At 41.9% G+C, this 14,630-nt stretch overlaps 1 protein-coding gene across 10 annotated transcripts in view; it reads right to left on the reverse strand.

Annotated features, from left to right (window-relative positions):
- The window catches only part of SORCS1 (sortilin related VPS10 domain containing receptor 1), a 560,723-nt gene that overhangs the window by 362,977 nt on the left and 183,116 nt on the right, over nucleotides 1–14,630 (reverse strand). For all 10 annotated transcript variants that reach the window (XM_029244670.1, XM_029244678.1, XM_029244671.1 and 7 more), the window contains exon 2: nucleotides 8,027–8,094. In XM_029244670.1, coding sequence (XP_029100503.1) covers nucleotides 8,027–8,094 — 68 coding nt within the window. The remainder of the gene's footprint in view (nucleotides 1–8,026; nucleotides 8,095–14,630) is intronic.

The following is a 14,630-nucleotide window of genomic DNA, read 5'->3' on the forward strand; positions in this document are numbered from 1 at the left end:
TATATATAGAGAATCCTAAACATGCTACCAGAAAACTACTAGAGGTAATCAATGAATTTGGTAAAGTAGCAGGATGCAAAATTAATGCACAGAAGTCTCTGGCATTCCTATACACTAATGACGAAAAATCTGAAAGGCAAATTAAGAAAACACTCCCATTTACCACTGCAACAAAAAGAATAAAATATCTAGGAATAAACCTACCTAAGGAGACAAAAGACCTGTATGCAGAAAACTATAAGACACTGATGAAAGAAATTAAAGATGATACAAATAGATGGAGAGATATACCATGTTCTTAGATTGGAAGAATCAACATTGTGAAAATGACTCTACTACCCAAAGCAATCTACAGATTCAAGGCAATCCCTATCAAACTACCACTGGCATTTTCCACAGAACTAGAACAAAAAAACTTCACAATTTGTATGGAAACACAAAAGACCCCAAATTGCTAAAGCAATCTTGAGAAAGAAAAATGGATCTGGAGGAAACAGGCTCCCTGGCTTCAGACTATACTACAAAGCTACAGTAATCAAGACAGTATGGTACTGGCACAAAAACAGAAATGTAGATCAATGGAACAGGATAGAAAGCCCACGCACATATGGTCACCTTACCTTTGATAAAGGAGGCAAGAATATACAATGGAGAAAAGACAGCCTCCTCAATAAGTGGTGCTGGGAAACTGGACAGCTACATGTAAAAGAATGAAATTAGAACACTCCCTAACACCATACACAAAAATAAACTCAAAATGGATTAAAGACCTAAGTGTAAGGCCAGACACTATAAAACTCTTAGCGGAAAATGTAGGCAGAACACTCTATGACATAAATCACAGCAAGATCCTTTATGACCCACTTCCTAGAGAAATGGAAATAAAAACAAAAATAAACAAATGGGACCTAATGAAACTTAAAAGCTTTTGCACAGCAAAGAAAACATAAACAAGACGAAAAGCCAACCCTCAGAATAGGAGAAAATATTTGCAAATGAAGCAACTGACAAAGGATTAATCTCCAAAATTTACAAGCAGCTCATGCAGCTCAATTTCAAAAGAACAAACAACCCAATCCAAAAATGGGCAGAAGACCTAAATAGACATTTCTCCAAGGAAGATATACAGATTGCCAACAAACACATGAAAGGATGCTCCACATCACTATTCATTAGAGAAATGCAAATCAAAACTACAATGAGGTATCACCTCACACCAGTCAGAATGGCCATCATCAAAAAATCTACAAACAATAAACGCTGGAGAGGGTGTGGAGAAAAGGGAACCCTCTTGCACTGTTGGTGGGAATGCAAGTTGATACAGCCACTATGGAGAACAGTTTCGAGGTTCGTTAAAAAACTAAAAATAAAACTACCATACGACCCAGCAATCCCACTACTGGGTATATACCCTGAGAAAACCAAAAAGAGCCATGTACCACAATGTTCATTGAAGCTCTATTTACAATAGCCAGGACATGGAAGCAACCTAAGTGTCCATCGAAAGATGAATGGATAAAGAAGATGTGGCATATATATACATTGCCACATTACTCAGTCATAAAAAGAAATGAAATTGAGTTATTTGTAGTGAGGTGGATGGACCTAGAGACTGTCATACAGAGCGAAGTAAAGTCAGAAAGAGAAAAACAAATACCATATGCTAACACATACATATGGAATCTAAAAAAAAAAAAAAAAAAGGTTCTGAAGAACCTAGTGACAGGACAGGAATAAAGACACAGACATAGAGAATGGACTTGAGGACACGGCGAGGGGGAAGGGTAAGCTGAGATGAAGTGAGAGAGTGGCATGGACAAATATACACTACCAAATGTAAAATAGATAGCTAGTGGGAAGCAGCCACATAGCACAGGGAGATCAGCTCAGTGCTTTGTGACCACCCAGAGAGGTGGGATAGGGAGGGTGGGAGGGAGATGCAAGAGGGAGGAGATACGGGGATATATGTATATGTATAGCTGATTCACCTTGTTATAAAGCAGAAACTAACACAACAATGTAAAGCAATTATACTCCAATAAAGATGTTAAAAAAAAAAAAAGAAAATACCCAGTGCTAGTGAAATCATTGGGAAATGCACAGTCTGTTATTGCTTGTCGGTATATGAATTATCCTAACCATCTTGGAAAGTAATCTCAGGTATCTGTTAACATTATAAATGCATTTGGTTTTGATACAGCAATATCCCCTTTAGGCCTCTAGAGTACTTTACAAAGAGAAAATTACCAAAAATGTAACAACATGTTTACAGACATGTTTATTGAAGCACTATATGTAATAGCAAATATTGTAGAAATCAGATAATGACCCAATAAAAAGGTCACGGAGAAGTAGTGTAGCTTGGAGTTAACAGAACACACTCAGGATCCATCTCTGACACTTACTGACTACATGAACATCGGGCACATTAATTTTTAAGTCTTAACGTTTCTAAGCCTCACTTCTCTCATATGTAAACCTGGGATACTAGTAGTGCCTATTCTATAGGGTTGTTATGAGGATAAAAAGCACTGAAAACACTTCCTGGCTCAAAAGAAGCACTACACAACTTAATTAAGGATTCAGTTGTTAAATTCAGTATACAACATCCATACTATTTGATGCTTATAAACCTGACCCATTTTTCTTAGTGTATTCACCTGGACAGACACCCATAACTCATTGTTAAGTGAAAATAACAGGTTGTCAGAGTCCTATGAACAGTTAGTCCTACTTTCTCAAACAAACAAAAAAGTGGTCCACATACGTATATATGTGTTGGTATTTTTGAGTTGGGTCATAACGATATGGACAGAATCACACAAAACTCTTACCGTCACTGACCTCAGGGAAGCTGGATCAGTGTGGGCAGTAAAAGGCTACTAACACTTTTTGTTTGCCTCTGCATTGTTTGGTTCATTATAATGAACATACTTTTCTTCTTGATTTTTTTGAAAATAATAAGATTTAATCAAATGAATTTATAAGTCCAGGACCCCCAAGCAGCTCTGCATGACACAAATATGGGGATGGGAGTGGGAGTTACAAAGCTCAAAGGAATCCAGAATCCTAAGCAACCCCTGATCCTGCTGGGGAGCTTGGCTCTCTCCTGGGGGAGACTGGGAAGGCACTAAACATTTGCAAACACAGGGATGAATGAATAGCATCACTGGATTTGTGTAACACAAAGAGCCCTTCTGCAGGGAAATTTCACACTCTAGCTTTATTCTTTTTCTTTTTTAGGATGACTACCCCCATTCTCTATTCTTGTATTTGTGGCTGACTGAAAGCTGGATTGTGTAGCTCAACATCCTTCAAAGCTGAGACTAATAATCTATCCAAGACGCTCTATGCTTTTCCCCTGGATGAGGAGTAGAAAGGGAGAGAAGCTTCCAGCTAATGGGAATCACCCACAGGGTTGGCAGAGAGTCACCGTCTTCAGGTCAGCTTCTGTCAGCCTGAATCCCTTGAGCTCTCCAGAAAGTACTGGCTGAAGCCAACCCCACACAGATGCTGCTTCAAGGCACTCTACAGCCATTCTCTCCACAAAGACTCTACTGGGAAGCTTCTCTTGACAATCGCAGTGTGTAACATCCAAGGAGAAGCAAGGTGACTCCCGTGACAAGGAAACAGGGCTGGCTCCCAGAGCAGAATCAAATGGCCTAACCCATTCTCTCCGCCTTAACTATATGCTCCTTCATCCCACAAAAGCAGGTATTGCAGCTTGAGAAGTACATAACCCTGGAGATGTGTTCGGAAACTTGTGTTTCATGTGGATCAGAAAATAGGACACTAGGGAGTTCGAGAAGTCAGCCAGGCCAGGCAAGCTCTACAACAGACACACTGCAGGCTGTGTATCCCTTTAAGAGAGTACACCTTTAGTCCTTCCAGAATTGCCTAGGGCTTCCTCACCAGCTAAGCCTCTCTCAGCAGAATGCTGACTACCCTGGCACAGAGGGAACAAAGATGATAATTTCTTCTCAGAGATACTGTATCTAGATTTTGACATTTTATTTATCTCAACCTTTAAGCTTATCTTGCTTCAGTATGGTAAAATCACCAGCTCTACCAAATCTCACAGCTTAATCCACTGGAAAGTAGAGAAGATGTTGAGGTGTAGTTAATTGTCCTGTGTCAGATCATCCCCCTTTCCTCTCAGTTTGACTCCCTGAGTGAACGACAGCACAAAACAAAAACAAAATCAACAACTTGCTCCAGGATTAAGGTGTAATCAACGGCAAGACCAACTGGGAACCGAGCTCATTCATCTGGTACAGCGGCATCTCGCTCTGTCAGCCAGGGTTTGTGCATTCCGCGAGGTCGAGAGCCCTAGAACATCACTGCAAGGTCAGCTGCTTCTTGGCCTCTCTCCTATTCTAAGACCCCAGAGACGTTTGCCACTTGCCCCCTTTGGACTATTCAGCCGGTAAAAGTTGTAAAGAATATGCGCTCAATCAAAAAGCGCGTGTATCTATTTGTTGGGCAAGAAGCCATTTCCCTGTGACCCAGTATTTTTCTGGAATAGGGCAAATGCTGCTCAAAATGTCATAGCACTTTGAAAACCCTATTTTTAATATACATATATGTATATAACAATCATATTATATATATATATAGATACATACATGTATACATATATATATGATTAAAATGTTGTTTACTTATGTACAGCAAGATCCCCCAGAAGACAGATGGGATTCTGGATGATCAATAAGCAGTGAAATGACTGAAGTTTATAACTAACATGCCTGTAAGTGTGGGGGCTATTATTGACAAATCGTGTGACCTTGGCACACTGTAAAAATGTTTTGGGAGGATGCAATAACGCAAGTCAAGCACTGAGCATCGTGCCTGACACATCATGAGTGCTCGATCAAAGTTAATTTTTGTTATTGTCATTATTTTCATGAGCAGCAGCATCGCTGCCGTTACCATGAAACCAGCAAGGTGTTGGGTTTAAGGACGTAAAGTCTAGTTGAGAAGAGAAAATATACACATGAGCAAAGTAAAGAAGCAACACTCCTGGGATCTGGCAGCTCTGGGTGCTGCGTAAGTATCTCCTTCAATACAATTACATGAGGCAGGTTACAGGCAAGTACAGTTCTCTCTCATTTTAACTGTCCAAAGATCTTTGTCTCTCTAAACAACGAAGTCCTGGAAGGCAGAATCTACATGCTATGGATCTATGTACTCACCCAACTTTCCTTCCCTAGGTAAGAACAATATAAGGCCTAGAGGAGTTAATCAATTCATGTTTGTTGAATAAATGAGTGAGAAAGAGAGTTATATGTTAGTGACCATGCAGTAGAGACAAAATTGTAGTATTCACTGGTCTTTGCAAAACCAGATACTTACTGAGCACTATCTATGTTCTAAGTCCTGCATTCAGTGCTGTGAGTGCCCTGAGTATCTCTAAAACCTGGTCTGTGCCCCTTAAGAAGCCCCCGACGGCTGGCATAGGCAGGTTTTCTGAGAAGACTGTACAAGCTGGTACAGGAGAAAATGAGTCAACACTTAGCAGTCTAGTCTCCTTCAAGATGACGTGGAATCATGAGGACCTCTCTTCCTGGTCCCATCCTTGACCCACCCAGGCCTGTCCCTCTCCACCTCTACGTTAACACCCCCAAAATGTCCCCTAAAGACCAAATATGGGCACCATGAGCCACTCAAAAAATGCAGCCCCGAAAAGCAATTGTGAAGTATTCTAAATATTCCCTTTTCTCCTTTCCTCTTTTCTAAATTGTCTTTTCAGGCATGTACTCTTCCATCAAAGTATTAAAACGAGCAGTTGCAATAACATAGAACACCCGCAGGAATCATTTGCCACATATGACATGTAGAACATGACATATATGGCAAATGACTATTGTGGGTATGTTAGAAAAGCAAATAGAAATGGGTATATACACACACATATTACTTGTACATATGTGTATATTATGTGTATATACACGCGCGTGTGTGTGTATATGTATACGTATGTATATATCTTCCAGTGAAATTGATTCTAAGATGGAAAAGTCAGCAGGTCATTCTTGCCACGCTTTCCCAGGCTTAAGCCCATGGAGTCTGCTCCCTCAGCAGGGAGGTCTGGTACTACTGGAACATGATGCCATTTTTATTTCACTAAGCCCCTCCCTTAAGATAAGAAAAGAATATTCTTCCTGGACTGAGGCATCCGTAATAGTGCCCCATCGGAGAGAAAGAAGCATGCTGAGCGTGAGCTTCAGCAATCCAGGACAAGCTGTTCCTCACATCCCCCCAATATGCGCTTCCCAGGACTACTCAGGCTGGGAGTTACGGCTGCTCTGCCTCTGTCCCACTGAGACAGAACTGTACATCTTTTAATTTTCTAATATGCCAACGACACTTTACATGGCAGATGCACTACACAGTAAAAGCTGGTTTTTACTTTCATTTATGCACATACATTAGAGAAACTTTCCAAGGAAGCATAAGCTTACTCAGAGATGCTGATGGATAGGTACTGAATTTAAACAGTACAGCAGGAGTCAGGCCCTTAATGTATCAAAGAACGGTACTTTTTGAGGCTCCTACCAAACTTCCCACACTTGACATCAGTTACATAAATTTCCTTGGGACAGAAACTCTGCATAATTGACCTCCTACTTGGGGAAAGAGCTCAATAATTGAAATGCCTGACAACAAACAAAAGAACAGAATCTAGCCTTTTCTTTGGTCTACTAGGGTTCTCCTAAGGCACAGGACAATTTATTTGGGGCTTCTTGTACACAATGTCAAGCCTAATAGAAAATAGACATCAGGTGAAAATGAAATTTAATGAACAATCTTCTTGTGAGGCCTGGTAGGTTCCTCTGGGGTGTCTATCCAATCCATGAGCCTCCTCTTGTGTGACCACTGCAATCCCCAATAAGAAGCAGGCCCTGAAACCAAATTGCTTCCATGTAAATCAACTTTCCCTCCCAAGCCACTGTTGACTGCACCTGACACAAACAGGACACCTGACACAAACAGGGTGACTGCAGTCTTTCTCCCTAGACCTCAGCACTGACACTGAAAGCCAAGAGGCAGCCTCTCCCGGTCATGTGAACTGACAGGTAATGGAACCCCCCCCCACTGATCTTATGTGGTCGACACTCACTAGCTTTGGTCTGCCCACAGACCACTCCCACCTTTCTGTATAACGACTCTCACTTAGTCTGTGTGTGCGTGTGTGAATATCATCTCCAGAGTTTGTCTCCACCCTCTCCCAGGTCAGGGACCATCATGTGATCCAGGCCTGACCAACTAGAGGACGTGCTCTCCTGGACTTCAGGGATTGGTTCGGGCATGGGCCCATGACACAGGCTGGTGGAGAAGAGCCAATCAGGAGTGAGATAAATCAAACTTTTTTTACGAAACAAAACGAAACAACAGAATGTATAGTTTCCAAGGAAAAAGGAGGAGAGAATAACTGCCTGGGCATTTGAGGACCTTCTTTCGTGCTAAATCCAGTAAGTTAGTCTGCCCTTGAAGAATCTGTTCATTCATTTGAAAAAGTACTAATTGCGCACTCTATATGTGTGATGCAGTAGTGTGAATCCCAGAAATAAAGGCAAGCGTGTAAGTGTGTGTGTGCGCCCCTTTGTGCTGCAGAACCACGGAAGGGAAGATGTGAAAGAATGTTGCCCTGGTAGCCTGCCTGGGTTCTGTAGACCTAGAGGTTACATTGATCCCCTCTGCAAAGATATCCTTATTCTTTCGTTTCTGCCCCACTAAGCTCACAGATCAGTGAGAACTATGGGAACCAAAACGCATAAAGACAACCTAATAAGCAGTTTAGCAAAAGGATCTGTGACCAAAAGAAGAGGTCTATAAAAAGGAAGGGTCCAGCCTTCCTGGAAATAAACCCCAACCCACGGCTAAGGGAAACGAAGAGCAAACAGAGGAAGAAAGAGTACAAGGAGCCAGAAACCTTCCCACCAGGAAACGGGGGTGGGGGTGAGCAGCCAGCCGAGGACATCATGTTTAAATAACACAGTAATTATTAGCTCAGCTTCCCTACCTCCAAAGCGAGCTCTCCGTGATGCTCCCCAGGTTATAGTCATAGAGCTTTGTCAAAATGAGAATCACCTGAAGGCAAAAGAAGAAATCCTGGTTAGTTTCAAACAATGACAATCTCATAGAACTGAAATGGCCCAAGGGAGGGCTTAGAATTCCTTTAATGGGCACTTCACATAATTGAATGAGTTGTTGCAGCATCCCTTACACAGATTGGGGAAGGGTTTGCCTGTGCCTTCCCTTAAACGGCTCAAGCCTGATGCCCTCCCTAACCTTCTCCCTCTCAGCCGGCAGCAAGACTTACCTGCCCATCCAGGCATTTCTTATCCTGGTGGGCTTAACACTCTCAGGAAAGCTAGCAGAGCTGTCAGATATGTGTCCTGCAAGGCAGCCACTGAGCAGGTGGCTGGGAGAGAGGAAAGTCAATGACACAGGTCCCAGCCCTCCTTGCTGTACCAGACGGGGCAGGTAACAGCCGGGCAGGTAACAGCCTCTCTGAGAGCCTCAACATGCTTCCTCTCAAAAAGGGTGGCTGTGAGGGCTTAAATTAGGTCATAAATGCAAATTACGCTTCAATTAGCATGGGGTTCTTAAATGCTAGCTCTTTTTCTTCTTCTCCTCTGTGGGTTTGGCTTTATTTCTTCTGATCTCCCAATTTCTGGGAAAGCCACTGGACTGAAGCAACAAGGACTAAAGCAACAGCATTTTAACAGGCACAGATCTCTGTCTTACGGGGTCCTGAAGCTTACAGAATTTAGGGAGCCCTTCATAAGAAACAAGATATAAAATTATGAGTTCCAATCTCCACACCCTGGGAAGGGGGCTATGCAATTAAGGGACTTGGAAACCTAAGCTTCATTCACTTCTCGGCAAATCTTCCCTGAGTTTAACCTGTTGCTCTTTTCAACCTCACTCAGAGGAAGCTAAACTATTTAGCTCATTCTTCTAGAATTCAACTCCTATGAACTTACTAGGAGCCCAGGATTTTGCCTGATGCCCAAAGGGAACATACCTACAGATGAGGCCTAGTGGTCTGGGATCCACTGAAACTCATGACCTGGCTCCGCCGCGTTAAGTGAAGCACAGGAGTGCCATGACACTTGGGAAAATACAACAGAGCAGTGTTTCTAACCATGGATGGTCTCAGCCCTTATTTGCTCTCCTCACATAATGAAAAGAACCTAATAGCTCTGCTTTGTTTTCTGCTGAGGTTCCTATTTCTCTCCTCATACTCATAACCTAGAACATTTGGCCCAGTCCTGCTGTTTCCAACTCAGCAGAAAAATGGTGACATCGATTTCCTGGATTTTCTCTGAAGGCCGAGGGCTCAGTTCTAGCCACAGTGAGCACAGAGCAGTCTAACCTCGAATTCCAAGGCAGCAAGATGCCAAGAAGTGCTGAATCCTTCCACGTTCTACTCTGCTAGCACAGGGCTTGCTTTACTGAAGAGCTGATTCTGATCACTTCTTTCACAGCAAGTAAACTGGAACTCCACGACCTTAGGTTTGCTCCAAGTTCAAGGGAACGAAGGACCACGGTCACTCCAAGACAGGCAGAAATCTGAGGACCTGTGCTCTAAGGCCACCCATCTCCTTAACCGCTGCACAGGCCTCCTTCAAGGATCTGTTCAAAACTTACTTCTTTAGCAAAACGTAAGCACGTGTGAGGCTCTGGGCACCCCATGGGCACGTCAGATGGCAGGCCTGCGGTGGGGGCATATGCTTAACAGATCCGTGTGCCAATTAAGTCGCTTGAAGTGCTAAATTTCAATCACCGCCATCCCAGGAATGCTGATCAGCGGCAGCGGGGTGGCTGTTTGAAGACACAGAGTGATGTCACTGCTCCACCTCGATATGATTTTGCGGAATAGGCCTATAAATCCCCCACCAAGAAAATGGGTGTGTGGGCATAAAGCATTTCTAGGTAGTTGCTCTCCTGCTACAAGTAAACTAAATAATGAAGTTCAGCTGGTCACAAACTGCCCCTCCCATCCATCTGAGGAGGGAATTCACTGGAGCCCCAGAGAAGGAACCTTTTTAACCCAGCGTGTAACGGTGTGGAACTCCTCACACATACACAGAAGGTGTTTAAGCAATTCACAGGCAGGCGGGCAGGGAGGTAAAAATCCACTCCCTGACTCTTCTTGCTGAGCTAGTAAAACGAAAATGCCAGTGATACACTCAGGCAGTTTGTCAATACTGCACCACATGAGGTGTCATTTACGGCATTTCAAGGCATATCTGCTTGGATCAATCTAATCTTTCTGTTTTCAAAAAGAGAGCAAGAAAGAAGAGAGAACTGCTGACCTTTAGTTATGTTTTCAATCGATTATTTGAAGCTTTTCCCCTCTTTTTTTCCCTTTCCTGTCTATATGCATTATTTACCACCTTACTTCGGGATGGTGACACGTCATTATATTAGGTCGGATTTGCTGTTGTTTGTTTGTTTTTCTGCTCTGGTTAATTAGCAATACTGTTCTACAGAATTAGCATCTGTTAAAGGGCCACAGCCAAAGCTACCACCCTTAGATGAGAAAAAGAGGTAAACGCAATTGTCTGCCTAGTCTGGTTCTACTGTCTACCATTTTTGTGTATTTTTCAAACAAACAAACAAAAAATCACTGGAACTTATTGATCAAGTGAAATGTTATAAGTACTTAAAAAATATATAAATCGTTATTTTTATTCATTTGGTAAACAATTTTCACGTATAGATTTAATTCCGAGTCCAAGTGTACAGCATTTAATTGTAAATCCAATCAATAAGAACGAGGCTGATAAATACTTTCACACAAAATGGAATATCTGTGAACATCTTGTTTTTTTCCTATATCTTGTTCTCATGATATAGTACCAAAATATCCTTGATTCAAAACAATAAGTGGTGACCATATGGTAATACCTTTTTTAGGTTCCTCTTTAAATCTTAGGATATTTTCTTTAAATAGCTATAATCTAAATATCTATGACTAGACAACCTCTACCTACATTGTGTCACTACCTCAGTGCCCACTTATTTCTGGGACTTTCCACAGTGACATGTCTAAGGATCCCCCAACCAGTCTAGGAGCTGCTGTCACCGCAAGTCACCAGTCCTGTTCTTTTGCTGGGGCTCCTTCCTGCCATATCCACTGCTCATAAAGCTTCTGGGCGGGTGGGGGGGGGGGAGGGTGAGGAGGAACTTCATTTTCTCCATACTTATAAAGAGGATGTTGAAGCCTATCCACCAAGCTGCTGTTTTCAAATCACTCATTCCTTGGAGGATAAGAAGGCACCAGAAACTGTGCCAGGCTCTGTGCAGGGATAAATGAGGGTCTTCAAGGGAATGAAGCTTCCTTTGTGGCTTCCTCCCGAGCAATGAGCTCAACAAACTATTACCTCTTTTTCCAGAGTCTCCGAAAGCTCCCACTGAATAATTCCACCAGTTCCAGCCTCTCACCTGCCCCTCCGTATATAGGTATTAAGAAACCATCACATAAAGAAAATGTAGTATTCCTAATGCCATCTGCAACAACATGGATGGCCTAGAGATTATCATACTAAGTGAAGGAAGTCAGAAAGACAAATACCGTATGATATCACTTATAACCGGAATCTAGCATATGACACAAATGAACTTATCTATGAAACAGAAACAGTCTCACAGACATAGAGAACAAACTTGTGGCTGCCAAGGGGGAGGCAGGGGTGGGGAGAGATGGATTGGGAGTTTAGGAGTAGTAGATGAAAACTATTATATATAGAATGGATAAATAAGGTCCTACTGCATAGCACAGGGAACTACATTCAATATCCTGTGATAAACCATAAGGGAAAAGAGTATCAAAAAGAAATACAGTATGTGTGTGTGTGTGTGTGTGTGTGTATATATATATATATATATATAACTGAATCACTTTGCTGTACAGTAGAAATTAAAACAACACTGTAAATCAACTATCCTTCAATAAAATAAATTTTTAAAAAAGGGAAATGTAGTATAGTAGTCCACACAATGGAATATTATTCAGCCATAAAAAATGAAATCCTGCCATTTGTGCCAACACAGATGAACCTGGAGGGCATTTTGTTGGCGAAATAAGCCAGATAAAGAAATATAAATACTGTATCATTTATATGCAGAATCTAAAACAAACAAAAAATGATCTCATAGAAACAGAATAGAATGGTGGTGGTTAGGGGCTGCAAGGAGGGGGGAAGTGAGATGTAGGTCAAAGGGCACAAACCTTCAGTTATAAGTTCTGAGGATCTATTGTACAGCATGGTGACCATAGTTAATAGTACAATATTATATATTCAAAACTTTCTGAGAGTGGATCTTAAGCACTCTCACCAAAAAAAGAGAGAGATCTTGATCTTAGCACTCATTACACAATGTATATTTATATTAAAGCACTTGTTGTGCACTCTAAATACATTGTTTGATTTGCCAAGTATTCCTCAACAAAGTTGGGGGAAAAAAATCACAATGGACCCTGGGAAAGGAAGATGCCAATTCATTCCTCCCCTCTGCTAACCCCAACTTCTTTCTGCTCTCAGTTACACAGCAAAAGCATAGAGACAGAGACACTAGTACAGCTGTCCTTGGTATCCACGGGGGATTGGTTCCAGGACCCCCTGTGGATACCAAAATCCATGGATGCTCAAGTCCCTTATACAAAATGGCATAGTATTTGGATATAAACTATGAACATCCTCTCATATACTTTAAATCATCTCTAAATTACTTACGATACCTAACACAATGTAAGTGCTATGTAAATTGTCATCACCGTGTGGCAAATTCAAGATTTGTTTTTGGAAAATTCTAGATTTTTTTCCAAATATTTTTGATCAGTGGATGATTGAATTCAGGGATGCAGAACCTATGGATACGGAGGGGAGACTGTACATGGATGACTACCAGTCATTTTAGTGTAAAATAGCAAAAACCCGTAAAAATGAGTATCAAAATGGCAGGGCAAGCCTTATATCTGGGTCTGGATTAGAATGAATGAATACAGCAGGCAGCAGGCTAAGTTAACATATCAGAAGTCTCCATTATGCCTAGTATTGAGATAGGTTACACCTTAGAATGTGACAGCAGGTGGTTTTTTTTAACATAAAAATATAATTTAGAAATGAAACTCCAAACATATAAGGAACACCTAAAACACCTTCCTAGAAACCTGATTCTACACAGTATACCTTTAAAAATGTCTCTAAATTGATTATTAGACTGCAACAAACCAACATTTACTCTATCCTTCCCAAGTAGTAGCACAGGAATCCTTCATTTATTTTCCTAAGGAAAGAACATAGTGTTTTCATCCTTTGCTAACTTAAAGCATGTGCCCCAGAGGAAGGAGGATGGAAGGTGGGGTGGGGGAGTCAATGCAGTTCCCCTTCCTTCATCCCCTAAGAAGGAATGTGCATATCCTCCCTGAAGTGGCCTCTCCTAATTACTTTGCTTGTGAGTAGCAACCTGGTTGGTAGCAGCGGACTAACGAAAATCTTTTCTGAAGGAGTTTGCAGAGCAAGCTTCCTATTCTTCTTAAACTATGAATTTCGGGTAGCTCTGGGAGAACTAGTGGACATTCAGGGAGATCTGAGTTCCACTGGGACATCCGGCCTGGCCACTGGCCTTCATCTCATCCCTCCTTCGTCTCAGGGAAATCTTAGGAAAGTAGGACATGTCTCCTCATTTTTCAATTATTAACGATTTTCATTCTTTTTTTTCTCACTCTGTGTCCAAATGTGGAGGTAGAATCTAATCTCAGGGGAAACATAAGCGGGCTTCTTAACAGTGAGCACTTTGGCTAGAAGATCCTAAAGTCTTTTCATTCCTAAGGGTCTATAGCTCCAAATCCTGAATAATGAAGAGGGTGACACGGGTCCCAGTCTATGAAACGACATTTTCTTTTGTAATGCTCTCAGTCATCAGTGATTCAGGGGGAGCGTGGGCAGGTGGCTGCATCCTCGTAAAGCTCGGGGTGGCTCATCAGAACTCAACCCTGCCAGTGTTCGTAAGCCCTCTCTCCTGAAGTGGGCCATAATCAAGCTTGCACGAGCATTAGCATAACCACATGGAAGATGTTAGGTTCAGGGGCTGCAGCTGGCTACCCACATTCTCCCCCCACCAGCTTCCTGAAGGCCCTGGTGTCCCCTCATTGCCCAGTCTTGAGTGTCCCCTCTCTGCTCACTGCACCAGCTTGCCAGAGACATTAGGTTGGATGTTTATAAAGATGTGGATGGAAGTGAATATGGAGACAGAATAATAAGGGCCCTGAAGAGATGTGGAACAATCTTTCATGGGGATCAAAGGGTTGGATAAGATAGAAGAGGGGTATTCAACAGCCAGAAAGTTGTTTTGTTTTTGGTTGTTTTCTTTGCACTCCAGTTTTAGGGAAATGAAGAAAACTCACAACAGTGGTTTCCCTATAATACACATGTTCCAGATTGTGTCTCTGGTTCAGAAAGCCTTATTCAACCTTCCAACTTAAACAGAGGTTCTCTTTCTTTTAAGGAGCCATGAATTCTTTAAGAATCTGATCTAATAAAAGTTGTGAGCATAAAACAATGAATATAATGTTAATGATTTCACTGATCTCCTGAATCCTACGGGGGTCA

This window comes from Monodon monoceros, unplaced genomic scaffold (genome assembly GCF_005190385.1).
Source record: "Monodon monoceros isolate NGI ecotype Baffin Bay Population unplaced genomic scaffold, NGI_Narwhal_1 Super_Scaffold_4, whole genome shotgun sequence".
NCBI classification, from domain to species: Eukaryota; Metazoa; Chordata; class Mammalia; order Artiodactyla; family Monodontidae; genus Monodon; species Monodon monoceros.